Consider the following 16,913-nt stretch of genomic DNA (forward strand, 5'->3'; position numbering starts at 1 on the left):
CATCGCAATTCAAAAGAACCCACTCGATCTCAATTCGTCCTTTCCCTTCACACTCCCAAGTTGGAAGCTAAGCCCGCGCGGGCTCAGCCCCCGGGGGGCAGTGAAACGAAACCCGTCGGTGGCACGGCCGGGGCTCCAGCACTCAGGAACAGCCCGCAGCCCAGCCCGGGACGCGCGGGCACGCACAGCGCCTCCCTCCGCCGGGCCCGCGCCTCGCTCCGCCGGGGCACGGGGACGGCACGGGGACAAAACCGTGCCCGGGGCGGTCACGGGGAGCGGAGGTGCCCCGCCAGAGGCCCGGGACCCCGAGCGCCCTTGCCCCCTCCCGGCCCGTGCCGAGGCCCGCGGTCACCCCGGGCTCAGGGCAGCAGCGGAGCAGGCCGCGCCGCCCGCGCCTCGCCGCCCCGCCGCTACCGGGCCCCGCCGCCGCGGCAGCGGACCGCCGGCCGCGCTGTCCGAGCGGAAGGCGGCGGGCCGCGGGCCGCGCGTCCCGAAGCGAGCGGAGCGGGCCGCCGGCCGTGCCCCGGGGCGGAGCGGCCTCACCTTCCCGGCGGGTTTCTGCGAGCCGCCGGGCGCCTTGTCCGCCATCTTGCCTCTCCCCTCGCCCAGCCCTAGCGGCGGCCGAGCGAGCGCCGATCCCACCGAGCCCGCGAGCGGAGGGCGCCAAGCCGATGGCCGAGCCGCCGATGGCCCCCACCCCGCCCCCGGGCCGCTCGGTGCGGAGGCTGCGCTGGCCTTGGACACGGAACGATGGGAAACGGGAAGGATACGGCCTGGAACAACGTGAAATGGTACAGCTCACCGAGAAAAGACCTTGAATAGATAGGGGAAAGGCTAGCGCAGCAAATCCTCCATTACTGGGTTTGATATGACACTACAATTGCAACTGTACTGAACACTTTAATAGGGATTATAACCAGCGGTCACATTACATTTATCGTCAATCTCGCATTCCCCTGCTTTTATGGATTTTCAGCGTGGAATATGCAGGGGCTGAGACAATACTTAAGGAAAAGACAAGAAGATGATACACAGAAATTAATGAAAGCTTTATTCCACCACCTAGGGACACCCATTGCCCTGTAAGCAGCAGGAGGGAGCAGGGCCTGTGCTAACAACCACCTGAGGCGGCAGGAAATGAAGGCTCCAGAAAAAAAAAAAAAAAAGGGAGAGGTTGAAGAGGGCAGGGGCAACTGCAGAGGGCTGGAAGTTTAGAGAGGAGGGCAAAGCTCTGAGGAAACCTCACCGGCTGCAGAAGTGCGTCCAGCTGCGCAGGGACATGGTGTGTGAGAGCTGCTGCTGCCCTCAGCTGTCAGCGTGAGCGCTCCGCTGCGAGCGCGCCCATGGCAGCTGGCACCGCCACAGCGGCACTGAGCGCTCACGGCGGGCTGGAGAACCGCAGGGAAGTGTCCCTCACAGGCGGAGGCCGCGGCTCAATGTGCAACCACAGCGGGACGAGGGAAAGGAAGAGCCAGCCGGGTTTGCTCTCCCTCGGGCTGTGCAGGGCACGGCGGGACGCGCGGGCGCCGCCAGGGGGCAGGCTCGGCCCGCGCCGCGCACCGCCTGAGGGGGCCGTGCGACGTACCGTGACTCCGCCTGACATTGCACAAAAAACAGCAAAATAAATAGCGATCCCCATCGTTCCTTAGCTACGAGTCTCTTCACCGCACAGTACAGTCCGTGGCGGGCCAGGCGGTGCTGCTGCAGGCGCGGCAGACGCGAGGCCGGGAGAAGGGCCGTGTTTGTCCGGCTGTGGGAACCTCCTGCCGCCCTCCGCGAAGGAACGTGGAATGTTCTGGTAGCGGAGCGCAGCTGAGGCTGCGGGCAGAGCGGATGTGGATCTAGGGTCCCTAAACAATGAGGGCGATAAGCGCACGCTGCTCCCACGGCCGGCACGGCGCTGGGCCGCACCTCCAGCCTGGCCGGGAGTGCGCGGCTCTCTTGGATAAAGCTGAGGTGGAATCGCTGAGGCTTGGCAGGAGGGAGGGGAAAATAAAACCCAGGCATTGACAGGCACAATTCCACCGGTCTTTATAGGATATTTTGAGACCCAAACTTTCCCACAGAGGAGCCCTTGCACATGAAGGGATGGCGTTGGTCAAGGAGCTTTACAGATGGATTAGGCAGGATTTCCTGCTTCAGAATCCAAGCCAAGCCCTTCTCTTCCCCCATCTTTCTCCCTGTTTACTGGAGAACCATTTCCCTAGCTTGCACAGACATAAGAATAGTATCATCTGTGACCTGCTTTTGGAGTAGTTTTTAACATAGTCGTGCAAACAGGTGCAGCATTGAGTGGAAAGCAAACCAGCTGGGGAGCTTGTACTGGCTAGAAAGGGTGTTTTGAACCACAGGAGAAGACACTAGATGATGCTCAACTCTCCTGGGACTGCATTAATAAACCTGGCATGAAAGAATGACTGACACTTCTGGATAAAACACAAACATCTAGATGGAAAGAGGAATGTGCCCTTGGATGATAGAGTTTTGGGGCCAATAATGTTTAGAAAATTTGTGCTCCATTTGGCCTCAATCCCTTTATTTTATCCACCTCATTAATCCTTTTTAATTATCCACCTCATTGTTTAAATCCTCTGCTTACTGCTTAGCCTCTACACTCTTTTGTAATTAATAAACGGCACCAAATTAAGAGCATCGCAATCCAGAACATGCTGCGAAAAACAGGAAAGATAAAGTTTCAAAGGTCATCTCTAAAGATAATTTTTCAGAATGAACTGTACTCCTCAATCTGTGCTATTTATAACACATTGCAATAGTACAGTAGCACTCATGTACAGTTAGTGAATGAGAACACATGTCACTGTTTTCGACTTAATGGAAGAGCGAGACCAGGAAGGAGAGCAGGAAGGAAGGGAAGCAGTGAGATGGAGAAATCCGTGGAAAATTAATGCTGGAAAGGGTAGGTTAATAATAATATTTAAAAGTAAATTGTAGACATTTTTCATTATAATGCAGTAGGCCTGGTTGCCTGCAGACCTGGGAATTGTTTATTAACTGTTGTTACAATGACAAGTATCATTAGGCAATGTACTTGGGAAAATCATGAATTATCATAAATAATTAACACTAAGCAACATTAAGTAAACCACATGCTGCAGTGTGTTACTAGTCTTTCTAGCTGCTTTTTTCCCAACTTTCAGATGAAAGCTCTCCATTGCTCTCACTCCAAGCCAGGGCAAAGAACTGCTGCAATTCTTTTGCAAAGGTGGATGTGAGGGAATGGGAGAGGGAGGATTTAGCGTGCTGTGGGAGTTGCCTACCTTGTGGCAAAGGAAGCATGTTTGAGGACATGCGGCAGGCAGATCATGACTATGTTAGAAGCACAGCTGCTGGGTGTACAGGTTTGTAACTCTGTAGTTTCACACTTTCCTGTGTAGTTTCACACAGTGGCTCATGGATCACTGAAGCCACAGGCTGTGTGTGTTCCCCACTGCTTAGGCAGCAGTCTTCCAGCTTCTTCCCTTACTCCACCCTCCATCTCCTCGCACCCCTGAGACTGAAAACTGCCAGCGAGGTTTCTCAAAATAGGCAGCTGCAGCTCCCCCGTGCACTCACAGGTTGCTAGGAAGCTCTGGGTGCGAAGTGCCGAGAGGCCAGCAGCACTCACAGCTGGAGCACAGAGCCTGGGCTGAACCGAGATGCTTTAGCAGGAACCACTGGGATAACAAAAAAGAGCCAGAGGGGCTGTCTGGGACAGGGCAATTTGGCTCTCAGGTTGCCGGCAGTCTGGACTTGCTGCCACTGCTCTGTCTGCTCTCTGTCTCTTGGCAGGAGCCATCTCTGTGTTACTCCATTTCTCAGTGCTGGTGCTTTACCTTCCCTCAGCTGTGAGTCCTCCCCTACTCCTGCAATTCAGCAACTGCTTTCCCTTCCAGGACCCCACCGTTCTCCTGGGATATGTCTTATCAGGAACCTGGGTTCTTTCTTTCCCTGGGATTCCTCAAGCAGTGAGGCACATTACGCAAGCCAGTCACAGGGGCAACATCTGACTTGCAGTGTCTGGCTGAGAAGGTGGGTAATTTGCAGTGTATTTTCCAGGTATTAGTGCAAGTATCAAATGAAGGCTTAATTCCAAAAGTTCTCCTGCAGCTTCTTGTCAGAGAGAATTAGCCTAAGTGTCTAGAATCCAGATGTGCTCATCTATCAGCTGTTTGAAAGCATGGAAGTTCACGATGAGTGCAACGCCAGTCATTCCTTTGCCATACTTGGAGTCCCTCCTGTCAGGTTACTAACTGTGAGTAGCAATTTGTGCTCTGCAAAACACTCCCACTCAGCACAAACAAACAAAACAATTTCTTAGTCATGCACTTGTAAGTGAGTGTTCAGTCCTGCAAGCCTTGCAAAGGACAAGTTGTACTTTGCTCTTACCATGAGCCCCTAGAATCTGGGACAGGAGTTTTTTGACCATGGAAAACATGAAATATGCATCCACCCAATGTTATTCTTCATCACAGCAAAGCTAATTTCATGGCCATACTTATGTTCAGATTTGCTGCTGTCAAGAAAAAGACAAGTTTTACCTCAAATCTTTCAAAACCAGGAACTTTAAAAAGACAACAACCAAACTTTGAGAGAAATTTTCTTAAAACGTGAAGTATTTTTCCCAGCTTGCTGTGTTTAATGTTTTTTTCAGATGTGTTTTATTGCCTGTTTTTAAAACATAAAGAGTACAAACCTGAAGATATTCAAGGTAAAGAGGGCAGAAAATTAGAAGCTCCTGATCACTGAGACGTTAAATGAACATTTCTGTGCAACCATGATGGTGTTGGTTACTGTTACTCCTTTTTATAATATCTATGTTTTCTCTCCTCCAGGTGAGGCTTTAAAATATAGGTATCACTTCCACTTTTCTTTATCTATTAAGGGATTAGGTTTATAAAGTATAATTGACCCTAATTAGTTACTCAAGAGGGAGAAAGTGATGCAAGGATTCCTGTTTATCCAGTCTTAAAAAGATATTGGAATAGAATCTCCAAAGGCAAGTTAATCTCTTCAGTATTAGATCAAAGCACTGTGTCTACTCAATTATTACAAAGTATTGTAATCACTACAGTAAAAAAGTTACCCATCAAACCATTATTTGCAAGATTGATACACATTCAAGAAAGGATAAAAAAATATCATATAGAACAAAAGGACCATTTTTGTATGTCTGTGTATCTCTTCAGATGTTCTCCCGGAGAAACTGCAACCGTGAGGTACAGCAACCAAAGTTAGATGAGGCTAAAGCTTCTCTCTCTTTAATAGCTTCTTTCTTTAAATAGAGGCTAAATTCTACCCTTTCTCTGGGTCAAAGAAGATGAGGTTCCACAGAAAATGTCATGATAGAGTCAGATTTACTAAAAAGATTTCAGTGAAGGAGAAAAATCCAGAGGAAACAAAGAGGGTAAATGTTTTTACTCAGATAAAACTTCTTACTGAGAAAGGAATCAAAATCTGTCCCGGAAGTGAAGATATAGAAAGAAAAAAGATTTTACAGGCAGAGTTGTGCAGCAGAGGATTATGTCAAGCAAGAGCTCCTAAGACTGATATTTGCCAGCGAGTGGGAGTTGAATTGGATGAGGCTAAAGGTTTGTCTTCAAAAGCATCTTAAATCTTCCAAACACCACAACTGCTTGTTCATATTAGGACCTACTCTCTTTTTAAAGTTTTTTAAGTTAGTTTCTTTACTTATTCAAAAAAGCTATATATAATAGGAGGGCTAAGAAAAACCTCTTCCCTAGTGTGCCGAGTATGTTTAAGTGCAAAATATGGATTTAGCTTTTTTATTTTACTTCCTAACCAAAAAGCATCATTTTACTGGGTAGGGTTAAAGTAATTTAGAGTATTTTTTAGGGCTTTTGATAATTCAGACAAAATAACATCTCATGAAAAGATTTCAACAATGAATAAAACAAAAGTATAATATAGAAACAAACTCACATTTGGTATTTTAGCACATCTTTTCCTTTGAGTCTTCAGCCAGCACTGATTAACATTATTTTCCATTATTTACCTCATTAGGCAGTGCCTTCATCAGTGTTTTAAGAGTCTTCCTAAAGGTTATTTGGAGAGAAAGCCTGCAGAAAATTCTACACATGCCAGGAGAAACCCTGGCATATGCTGACCATGCCCTTCTAAATATAAACTCTGGTTAGAGAAATGCAGAGGCCTCTTCATGCACTACATTACGTGGACTCTTCTCTGTGACCTCCAGATGTCCTGATTCTTCCTGGCTTACCACATAATAGTCATGTAATACTAACCTTGATGGACTACATATGAATAAGAGGCTATTTTGAGGTTGTAAGTGCTTCAAATTGTAAGGTTCCCTGCACTATCCCACAGCTGGCTTGGGAGGGGAATACTTAACTCAATGTAAGATGTATGCGTCTGTCTTTTTAAAAGCTCAGTCTGTCCTTGGAGATCACTCTCCCTGTGAGGAGTCTGCCTTGGAAATTAGCAAAAGACTCAGATTTTTAGCATTGAGTTCCATAAATGCGGCTGCTACAGCATTAGGGTGTAACTCCACCAACACCCATTCAGTCCAGTGTCCACTAGAACTGTCAGTCTTGAATCACAAGCAAACCCCACCTGCTCCTCCCAGCCTGGGCTGCCCCAGTGGGCCACAAACCCAGTAGGTGTCTCTCCCAGGAAGCCAGGCCATACCCCAGAACTCCCTGAGGCAAGAGGACTGAAAGCCTCCCACATCCCTGAACGTCAGGAGGTTGCAGGAAAGTCAGAACATGTCAAACGAGCCCTGCTGCCGCTGCAAGGCCAGCAGTTCCCGATCAGCAGTGGATGCTGTTGTTCTTTAGACACCATCTGTTGCAACAGCTGCTGGTGGCTTTCCAACAGCCTCTTTAGCGCAGGTCTAAAACCTGATTGCTCTCTGTCCACCACCCCTTCTTATCTAACCTTGATGACAGAGACTGAAGATCATGGTCACTTTGGCCCTCTACAGTAGGCATGCAATGGCACTGACCACCATAATGGCAGTGTCACTTAGGGACTGGGAGAAAGGATCACCAGAGCCCTACTGGGAGCACCTGTGTGTGTGGTTGGTGGGAGCAGTGTGGGAGCAGGTATTCTCTAGCTAGCAGCCCCCTCCCCACACCTGCATCTCCCAGGGATGCAGCAAACACTCCTGCATCTGACCTGTCTCTTCTTCATGGTGGCCTCCCTAGTGAAGAGCAGCACCATGAGAAGCCTGACCTCTACCTGAGGCTGAGCAATTTCCAGTAATCCCCAAGAGCCTTTTCTCTCCCTAAATCCCATGCTGCAGAGCCCATGGGGAGCAGGGCCCTGCTCACTCCTGAGGCTCACTGCAGGCAGAGCCCTGTCACTCACTGAGGAGTGTCCACGTGGCATGTCCTTGCATTCTACCAGGCACCATCTTTAAAACACATGGATATCAGAACATATTAGGCCTGTTATTTGAAAAATATCTGTCTTTTATTTAATATTTTGCTCCTGGCACTGTTCAGTTGGGTTTATTTTCTTAGCAGGTCTCCTGTGTAATTTTCATAAAGATTATAAACAGTGTCACTAGTCTGCCCTACTTTTGAATGAAAAATGCATTGCAAATCAGTTCAGCAACACACATCTAAGAATTTCTTGTGCTAACTTAACTTATTTCTGATTGCCTACTTGTTCAGAAGATTTTTCACATTGTCATGATTCTCTATCAAATAGAAGATTTTTATAAAAATCTTTGAGCAGAATGTCCTAATTACACTGGACCTCAGTTTGTACCATATGACCACACATGTATCTCTGAATATCACCATGTAACACATACTTTCAGAAACTGAGAGCTATGTATAGGACCATCTGAAAACAAACAAAAAGGAAACACGTCGAAGCAGCGGAGAGCAATCCCTTAGTCTGGCTCCTACCTGCACCCGCATTTGTAACTTACCTCCTATTTCCTTCAGGTGCGTTAAGGTACAGTAACACCCGTACAGCGCTTTCCCCCGTATTTTTATATTCTGATTATGTAACTGTGCCGCTTGCATAACTGCAACGACAATAAGTGTAGGATTTGTCTAAGGATCAACACAGGACAGCTCCTGCCAGCCCGTTCCCGAGTCTCCCTCCCAGCCGCCTCGCTCGGAGCGCGCAGATAAGGTGGGTGCCGTATGTGTCAGTGACGCTCACCCCGTGCAGCCTGGCCGGGAACGTTTAGCCTAAAATAACGTTTGCATTCAGTGCATGAGATGTCACCAAAGAAATCAGCTCTCAGCGGCCTCACCGAAGCACACACGACAGACAGCCACCCGGCTGCCCCCCGTGCCCTGTCTGGGAGTACTTCCCCGGTCCGTGCCGCCGCCGGGGATCCCTCAGCGCCGCGGGGTCACCTCCCTTTTCCGGGGGCTCCCGCGCGGCTCCTGCCGCACGCTCGGGCGCAGCCGCGCTCGGGGCTGGGCGGGCGCCCCGGTGCCCCCTTTGTGCATTTTACAGCAGAACGGCCCCGCGCGCTGGGCCCCGCACCGAGCGGTGCCGCTGCCAGCTGACCCTGCGCCCGGGAAGGGTCCCGCGGGTCCGGCCCGGCCGCACGCCTCGCTGCGGGGGCTCTCAAGGGCCCGCCCCCCCGCTGCGGCCGCATCAATCATTAACGGCGGCTCGGGTGTCCAGCGCCTCCCTCCCCGGGAAACCCTACCCGGGGCGGCGGGGGCGTCTCTTCCCGCTCCTCGGGAGCCCTGGATGCGCCGCCGGTTTCCAGTTACCGCGATGCCGGGCGGCGGGGCGGGAGGAGCCGCGGCGGTGCCGCCACTGCCCCTGCTGCAATGAGTGATGCTGCCGGGGGCGGCGGCGGGGGCGGAGAGGCGCAGAGCTACCGCGGATCCTCCGCCGGCGGCTGCGGGCGCAGCGGCTCTGCCTCGCCCGGTCGGCGGCGAGGCGGCGGGCCCGGGGCCGGCCGGGGCAGCAGCAGCATGCCGGCGGGCGAAGGGGACAAGGAGGAGGCGGCGCCGCCGCCGCCTCGCCCTGCCGCCCTGCTGCGGTGGGACGAGGTGCCCGAGGACTTCGTGGAGTGCTTCATCCTCTCGGGCTACCGGCGGCTGCACTGCTCGGCGCAGGAGTGCCTGGCCTCGGTGCTGCAGCCCACCAACGAGACCCTCAACTTCTGGACCCACTTCATCCCACTGCTGCTCTTCCTCAGCCGCTTCGGGCGGCTGCTGCTGCTGCGGGGCGCCGGGGATGTGCCCTTCCACCACCCGGCACTGCTGCCCCTCTGGTGCTACGCCTCGGGGGTGCTGCTCACCTTCGCCATGAGTTGCACGGCCCACCTCTTCAGCTGCCTCTCCCCGCGCCTCCGCGCCACCTTCTTCTACCTGGACTACGCTTCCATCAGCTACTACGGCTTCGCCAGCACCGTGGCTTATTCCTACTACCTGCTGCCAGGGCTGAGCCTGCTGGACGCCGGCGCCATGAGCCGCTACGTGCAGCAGCGGCTGGGCTGGCAGCTGGACTGCAGCCTGCCCATCGCGGCCTACCGCGTGCTCGTGCTGCCCGTGGCGCTGGCGCTGGCCGTGGGCTGCACGGCCGCCTGCTGCCGCAGCCGCGCCGCGTGCTGCGCCTACCCCTTCGCCGTGCGCACCTTCGTGTTCGCCATGCCGCTCAGCATGGCCTGCCCCATCATGCTGGAGAGCCTCCTCTTCGACCTCCGCGCACGCAACCCCACGCTCTTCGTCTACTTCTACCGCCGCTACTTCTGGCTGCTGGTGGCCGCCTTCTTCAACGTCAGCAAAATCCCCGAGCGGATCCAGCCGGGGCTCTTCGACATCGTCGGGCACAGCCACCAGCTTTTCCACATCTTCACCTTCCTCAGCATCTACGACCAGGTGCACTACGTGGAGGATGGGCTGGCTGAGTTCCTCAAGGCACCCCTGGCTGTCCCCACCTACCTAGGCACCGTGGGGTATATGCTGCTCCTGACCATCTGCCTTGCCGTGGTCGTCAGGAGGTTCCTCAACGTTGCAGACCTCTGCAAGCAGGACTGACCAAGCCGGCGACCCTCGAGACAGTGACCACCGTGTCAGTGACCCTCGGGCTGGAGTCCCTTGGGCCGATGACCTTCAGACTGGTGACCCTCAGACCAGACCCACCATGTGAAGCTGTGAAACCTGGGGGAACACACCTGTGGAAGAGCCAGGTCCCTTCCATGGAGGTTTGCTGGAGAAAATGACCATGGCAGAACTGCTCGTGCTCTTTAAACTACTAGGTTACCAGGGGAAGCAAGCAAATGCTTACTGGTATGTTGCTGCTTAGAGTATAAGCTGAAATAATTTAGCTCTGCTACTAGGAAGAATGCATGAATGGTGAATGCCACTTACTAATTTCATAACAATTAGGTTTAAATTAGCTCTGTATATACATATATATTTATATATCTAGCTATGTATTTATTAGCTACATATATGTCTATATATATGTATACACCGGAAGACATTTGTGCAATGATTACTCAGACTTTTAATCAACTCCTATGTGAAATTTCCTAGCAGATTATGCACTGACATTTATCTTCCTCCCTGATATTGTAACAGGCCTTTGCAGCCACATACTGGATTTTAAATGCAAACAAATCGATAGCTATCTATAGTTTCTAAGGTCTTGCAGCCTTTTCAGCCAGGGAACAATAGATTTAAGAGGGTGAGGAAAAAGAGCTGTGAATTATTACAGAATTACCAGTTGATGGAGAGACTTGAATTAGACAGACAGTGAGTGGTTGGTGTTGCCACTCGGATACTAAAATAAAATAGAAGGATATGTAAAATAACTCAACCAGAAAGGGGTCAAACTAGTTTGGAATGGGGGCGGGGGAAGAAGGAGGACACTGCATAATGGCATGGCTCTTCCCTCAGCACGTCAGGAACATCTGTTGTGCTAAGGGGGTTGCTAAGGGGCCCCTTTATCTTCCCGGGCAAATCACCCCCAAATCAGTCCTTCAGAGTCAAAGTCAGATGCCAGACTTTCTATAAACCCCTGCCAAGCTCAGTGGGAGTTCTGTGGATGTAAAGAGAGTAACTGATGCATGAGATCTCATTCTGGATCTTTTAAAGAACTATATGGAAGTATTTTCTACTGCTCTTTAATTAGAACACTGTCAGATTTACCATCCTAAAATTAGTTGCAGAATAAGGTAGTGCTGAATCTCAGTTCAGAACCTAAAATCTGGCTCTACAGGTACTGGATACTGGCACTTTTTCATCATTCCCCACCTTTTCCTATTCTGATTCGTTGTGGCAACAGCTAGATGCATTGAAGTCCTCTTTCAGAAGCTTTGGGGGAGTTAAAAGACAAGAATTAGGAGATACTTTCCAAAGCAGTATCTTTTCAGAGCAACCTAGGTGTTACCCTTGCCACACGACAAAGAGCTAAGTATAGGTTGAACTTACTCTCTAGATACATTTTTGTAAACCATGTGCAGATTTTAAGCAGATGCATTTTGATTTTGTCTGACAAAACAAGTGCAATAATATTACACAAGGGGTTACAAATCGAAGTTCAGGTGAGAAACTACTTGTGTAACCCATTGTCAAAAGAAGGGTGGCACTTCATTAGGAAACCCTGGTGTCAGACTAAACAATAGTCTAGTAGCTCTTTTACTCAGCTCCTATTGTAGAAGTGTATTTCTGCTTGGGTCTTTCTCATTTTCATGGGCATGGCATCTGAATCCCAAGAAAATGTTTTGAGTTCAGTCCTAGACAAAGTCTCCTTTTTTAAAATGGGAATATAGGAGGGACTGTAGCTAGAGATTATGAAGTCAAATCCTTAACATGAGTCAGAATCATCACAGAAACCAGTAACTTATAGGCCCTGTACCAATGTACCAGCTTTGTGAAAATTTCTCTGTGGAAGTGCATAAGCTAAAGGAAAATCACACTCACTTAGTTTTATCTTTTGTCTCAACACAGTATAATAGTTTGAATCTTTTAGATTCTCAGTGAACAATGAAAATGGCCTAACCAAAATATGTACTCTTTGCCAGCCATAATTCTGCTGGTATGTCATTTGTGGAAGGGTCAGATGTGGTCTTTTAAGGAGATTGGCAAGAATTATCTGAAGTAGCAGTTCCCAAACTGTGGCCTCTTGAGTTATTACTGTTGGGCCATAAAAAACTGCATGGTCCTATGTGGGTGGCTGTATTCAGTTTTCATTTGCCAACCTGCGTTAAAAGAAAATGGAAACTACATGAAGAATTTTAAATTTAACATATTTTCATTAACTTTTGTCATAAATGTAGCATTACTTTATTCAGCTGCCAACAAAGCAGAAAATTATCTGCACCACTGGGAGAGGAGGCTGGTTCACAACACTGTTATTCTTTGAAATGTGCTTTAATATTGTGAAAACCCTGAAAACTCACAATAGAAAGCCAGTGGATCAAGACCTGCAACAATGTCGTCCTATGAATTTCCACAACTGCAAAAAGAGGCCAAAAATCTTTGAGATGGGCTGTATTCAAGTTAAAATAATAGAGGCATGAGGTTAGAGCCCAATGACTCATCCAAGTTTCAAAATTAATTATGTAGAAAGGGTTTGCCTAGGAGATGCCACTAGCACTTCCAACCAGCAATTAAAAACTAAGAAAAAAATCAGAAAGGCCAGGGACAGCAAACCTCAGCACTAGAAGACAGCTCAGAAACAAGCAGCAGTGAAAGCCAAATGTAAAAGACCAGGGTTTTAAAGCATACTATATAATTAATTATATTTGTGCTTGTCAGTCACAATGTAGAGGACATCTCAAGAGGCAATGTCAAAAATGGCTGTTGCTAACTTGTAAAAATACATTTGATATTTGTAGTTAGGCCACACAGGGTCATCTATATATATCTCAACGACAGATAACAGTATAAAGTTTGGATTGCAACCAACTGCAATTTTACTGGAATCTTACTGCTGTTACAAGAGTTGCCTGTGAGCCCTTCACACTGGAGATTTGGTACCTGGCTCTGATATTAAGAATATTGCTTCATTCAGAAGTTTCTGTTGGCAAATTGTTGAGGCACGTGTATAGGCCTGAGCACCTTATGGAATTATTTGTAAAAGCTGGTTGCAAGCACTGCTCTCTGAGCCACTGTAAGCAGGCTGCTGAATCCAGAGTGACTGGCTACAGGGAGATGTGATTAGAATTTAAGAGTTCTAATTAATGGGGTTTTGTTTGTCTGGTTTTTGTTTAAAAAAATGTGGCTACAAATTAAAAAGGTACAGTAAGCGTGGAGAATATCTAGGGAAATGTTAGCTGAGTGTCTGTTTATTCAGTGAAGGACATGTATGCAGATAATTGTTCCATTCACTGTGTCCGATGGACAGAACAAATCTGAGATAAAAAGATTAAAATTGGAACAAGATATCTATAATTATAGTGCTTGAATTTGCTCACGCAGAAGTGAGTCAGCATTTGTGTGACTTGTAAGGGTGTAGGATAACTTTTTGGTGTGAAAGCACACACGACTGAACACATGTAAGTGTGTCCAGAGCTCAGACAAGAGGTCTAACCTGCAGACTAGATACATAAGGACATCCTAGAAAACTATTTTGCAGAAGTACCTGTCCTAACGTTTTTATTACTTGCCATAAAGTCTACACTGTGGACTCCACAGCTCATGTTTAAAACCAAAAAGGCTTTTCAGACCTTTTGTAGTAGAATTTGTATGGGGATGGGAGCTAAGGTGGGGACTGGAGCTCAAGGGAGTGGCCTGGAAATGCCTGGGTGTCTTTCTGTGTTTGGCCAGCACTGACCTCCAGACTGACACACCTGTGCTGATGTGAAGTGACTGTTGCTGGGGCCACTTCCCAGAGTGCTGGTGGCACAGACACCTCTCCTGGCAGTCAGCATGTGCCTAGAACTGCACTTTACACACTGGCATCTATTCAGTAAACCTGGCTTCTGGGCACTTCGGAGTAGCCTGTGAGCTTCAAGCTCATCTTCGTGTAAGATTGATAAACCTGATCTGTAATAATTACCCTGTGTTCTGTGGTGGTACAGTATTTCTTCTGCAGTGGATTCATTTGAATGTCACTATCCAGGATATCTGTGAAGCTCTGAGCAGCTCCATTAGCAAGACTGGAATCTGCAGTCTGGAAACAAAGGGAAAGGTTTCATCTGCATGCTGCACTTGTAGAAATTTAGCAGTTACAAGTAGAAATCTGTTTTTTTGCTAAAATAATAGTTCTGCTTAGTTGTCCAAGTGTTATGCTTATTATTTATTTGCTGAATACAGCTACTTTGTCAGATTTTTGTCAACAGTGCACTGCAGAAAATGACAGTATGAAAGTTTTACTTCATGTTTAAGTAAACTCTCTGAGGCAGCACATTCATAGAACGTTATTGCACTAAACTCAGTTGATTACCATCCACATGCCTTACAGAAGCAAGTCATACCTGTAGTAATTGCCCAGATTAAACTGTTTTTCATTGCCTGTGAGAGTAAAAATGACCAAGTAGCCAGTAACAAGTGGAGGAGTTAGGCACTCCTGGGTTTTTGTCCTTGCTTTGCCACTACCTGTTCTGTAATCTAGGGCAAGTTGTTTAAACTGTGTTCATTTTGAATGAATTTTAGTTCATGTGAAACACTGGAATTGTACCAGGGTTGAATTTGACCCTCTGTGTCTCAGTTTCCACATCTGTAAGATGGGGACAATATACCTTACCTACCTCGCAGGGTTGCTCTGAAGACTAGCAAATGTTTGTAAAGCACTTAAAAATGCAAAGACCCTCCCAGGTGCTAAGAAGAAATATTACTGAACTCCAGCAGAGAGAATGTTATATTTTTCCTCATCTCACAGGGAGAGAGGAACATGAACGTTTCCAGATCATGAACTCTTGGGACAAACTGTTGCCATTGCCACACTCACAGGATGTTCACATCCTGTGTCCTTTGGAGCTGATGGCAAAATTTCCACTGGCTTCAAATGGGGGGCAGTTAAGACTTAGGCAGTATTAAACAGTCTGACTAAATTCTTGAGGTCAGGACTACAGAGAAAACATACACTACTTACATACTCTTTCCTTCAGAAATTCTCACTGGTAACTTGTGCTGAGGAGCATTAGTAACACTCACAGGAGGCCTCGTTCATTGAGCCACGGGTTGTATTCCAGTTACTGTGAAACAATGGAGCAGGATTTCCCATCAGTGTCTGTAAGGCTATGACTATGTCTCAGTTGCCATTGGGAATTTCGAACTACGTCAAGCTACTTCTTATCAGAGTAAAAAGACCTAAAATAAATGAAGCTTTTAAGTAAAAATATGTAATCATTTGAGAACATAAAATTACATTGATCAAACAACTTTCTCTTTTTCCCTCCTGTTGCCCAAAACCAACAATGTGGAGTTAATCCTGTGATTGAGTGAAATCTGAACTTTGATCTTCTGGCCACATGTATGTACTCTGCCAAGGAGCCCTGAATAATCTTCCTGCTAACCCACTCTGCCCATCAGCTGGAAGGGCTGATATAAAAAGCACCACTGAGTAGAGGACCATGTTTTTAAGAGCTTTTCTAACTGGCAGCAGTAGCTGAGGAGAGGAAAAAAAAAGGCATCAAAGGGTTTGAGTGGTTCATTAGTCAAAGCCTGTACCTTTAGAAATTCTCCAATATCCAAGTATATTCCTAGCTTCTGTTAGACATCTCTGAGTCAGGGCTATAAAACAAACACCCAAGTTACAGCTGAGACTTTACTCTCTTCTCCTCAGATGAGATGCAAGATGGTAGTGTCACACGCACTGAAAGACACAGACCTCCATTCAAGACACTTAGTGTCTTAGAGCTGGGTGTGGAATAAAGTTAAATCGTTTTCACATTTCGCTTAGACAGATGCTGCTTCATTCCACTGAATTCAGTAATAAATTATTGACCAAGACAAAGGAAGCAGCTTAAAGTTGCCTGTAAGGAAACACCACCAGCAGACTTCTGCTTTCAGGGCAATTGCTTCCTGGGCCATACTCAGAACGTGGAGGATTCTGAAGTAGGGCTTTGCTATTTCATGGGAATGCCTTAGGATTTGTAGTTATAGCTGGGGGTTAATAGTACAGAGAAACAGTTTATAGCAAGTAAATTCTGTCTGCTAGAGGTTCAAGCACGCTTTAGTAGGAGGTACCACATTTAAGGGGCTGTGCATGCAATGAACAAAAAGTGTGAATTCTGTGTGGTTCTGTTGGGAGGGTTTGAAAATTTACTGTTTGTACACTTTTGGATGCTGACTACTGTACATGTAATGACTATGCATTTTTAGCAAAAAAAAGGTGTGATCTATAAATAAAGTTGATTCTGAGTACATTTTTGCAGAAATGCATTTTTAAAAAGGGTTTTTTCATTTCTTAGTGTAACTTAGTCTGACACCTGTAGGATCAGAAATGTGTTGAATGTAGTTATTTTCAAACACAGATGTTGTTATCACGAGTACAAGAACTTTGAGTTCTTGTATAGGGATGTTGGTATCTGAGAAAACACTATTCTAGCAAAATTATCATTGCTGGGGTTTTTGGGTTTTTTTAAGCAATAAAATAGCATTCTTTGCCATTTTAGTTCTCCAATATCTACGCTAACTAATTAATGGTAGACATCCCTGTTACACTAACATTGTTAATATGTATAAGAAGATCAGTCCTCTGCCTACAGTGCTCACTGAAAAATCATGAAATTGGTAGCAACAGCAGTGTCAAGAATTGCAGCAAAATACTGACTGCAAAATGAAGAGGTCTATTTGGCATCAAATAAAGTTTCCCATTTGGCAGAGTAGGATGGCAAAATACTGTTTTCAATCCAAGTCAGGCACCAAAAAGCACTCAATGAACTGCAGTTACATAAAGTGTCTGCCTTAAGCCTTTTTTGTCAAAATTCAGCAGGACAGGATGGATCCCAACATAATTGCAGGCACCCCCTGATACTGTTGAAAGACTGAACACAG

General features: G+C 47.4%; 4 protein-coding genes across 5 annotated transcripts in view; 2 read left to right on the forward strand and 2 right to left on the reverse strand.

Moving 5' to 3' along the window:
• Nucleotides 1–1,640, forward strand: part of LOC146433320 (uncharacterized) — a 2,656-nt gene extending 1,016 nt beyond the window's left edge. Inside the window, exons 2-3 of the mRNA XM_085068776.1 lie at nucleotides 147–791; nucleotides 1,067–1,640. Coding sequence (XP_084924902.1) covers nucleotides 147–791; nucleotides 1,067–1,126 — 705 coding nt within the window. The 3' untranslated portion in view covers nucleotides 1,127–1,640. The remainder of the gene's footprint in view (nucleotides 1–146; nucleotides 792–1,066) is intronic.
• The window catches only part of U2SURP (U2 snRNP associated SURP domain containing), a 54,297-nt gene extending 44,669 nt beyond the window's left edge, over nucleotides 1–9,628 (reverse strand). The window contains exon 1 of one of the 2 annotated variants that reach the window (XM_085069504.1): nucleotides 9,599–9,628. In XM_085069504.1, coding sequence (XP_084925630.1) covers nucleotides 9,599–9,625 — 27 coding nt within the window. In that variant the 5' untranslated portion in view covers nucleotides 9,626–9,628. Of the gene's footprint in view, nucleotides 1–1,246; nucleotides 1,386–9,598 lie in introns of those variants that run through there. The other variant, XM_085069507.1, reaches the window with a different exon arrangement.
• On the reverse strand, nucleotides 1,414–7,788 carry LOC146433321 (uncharacterized). Its single transcript, XM_085069511.1, has 2 exons — nucleotides 4,387–7,788; nucleotides 1,414–1,971 (listed from the first exon to the last, which is right to left on the reverse strand). Exons 1-2 carry the CDS (start codon nucleotides 4,387–4,389, stop codon nucleotides 1,414–1,416), a joined length of 561 nt encoding a protein of 186 aa, XP_084925637.1. The 5' UTR covers nucleotides 4,390–7,788.
• On the forward strand, nucleotides 8,662–16,282 carry PAQR9 (progestin and adipoQ receptor family member 9). Its single transcript, XM_085069509.1, has one exon. The coding sequence runs from the start codon at nucleotides 8,787–8,789 to the stop codon at nucleotides 9,999–10,001; it is 1,215 nt and encodes a 404-aa protein (XP_084925635.1). The 5' UTR covers nucleotides 8,662–8,786; the 3' UTR covers nucleotides 10,002–16,282.
• Nucleotides 16,283–16,913: the final 631 nt, after the last annotated feature.

Source organism: Lichenostomus cassidix, chromosome 9 (genome assembly GCF_008360975.1).
Source record: "Lichenostomus cassidix isolate B80296 chromosome 9, HeHo_3.0, whole genome shotgun sequence".
Classification (NCBI taxonomy): Eukaryota; Metazoa; Chordata; class Aves; order Passeriformes; family Meliphagidae; genus Lichenostomus; species Lichenostomus cassidix.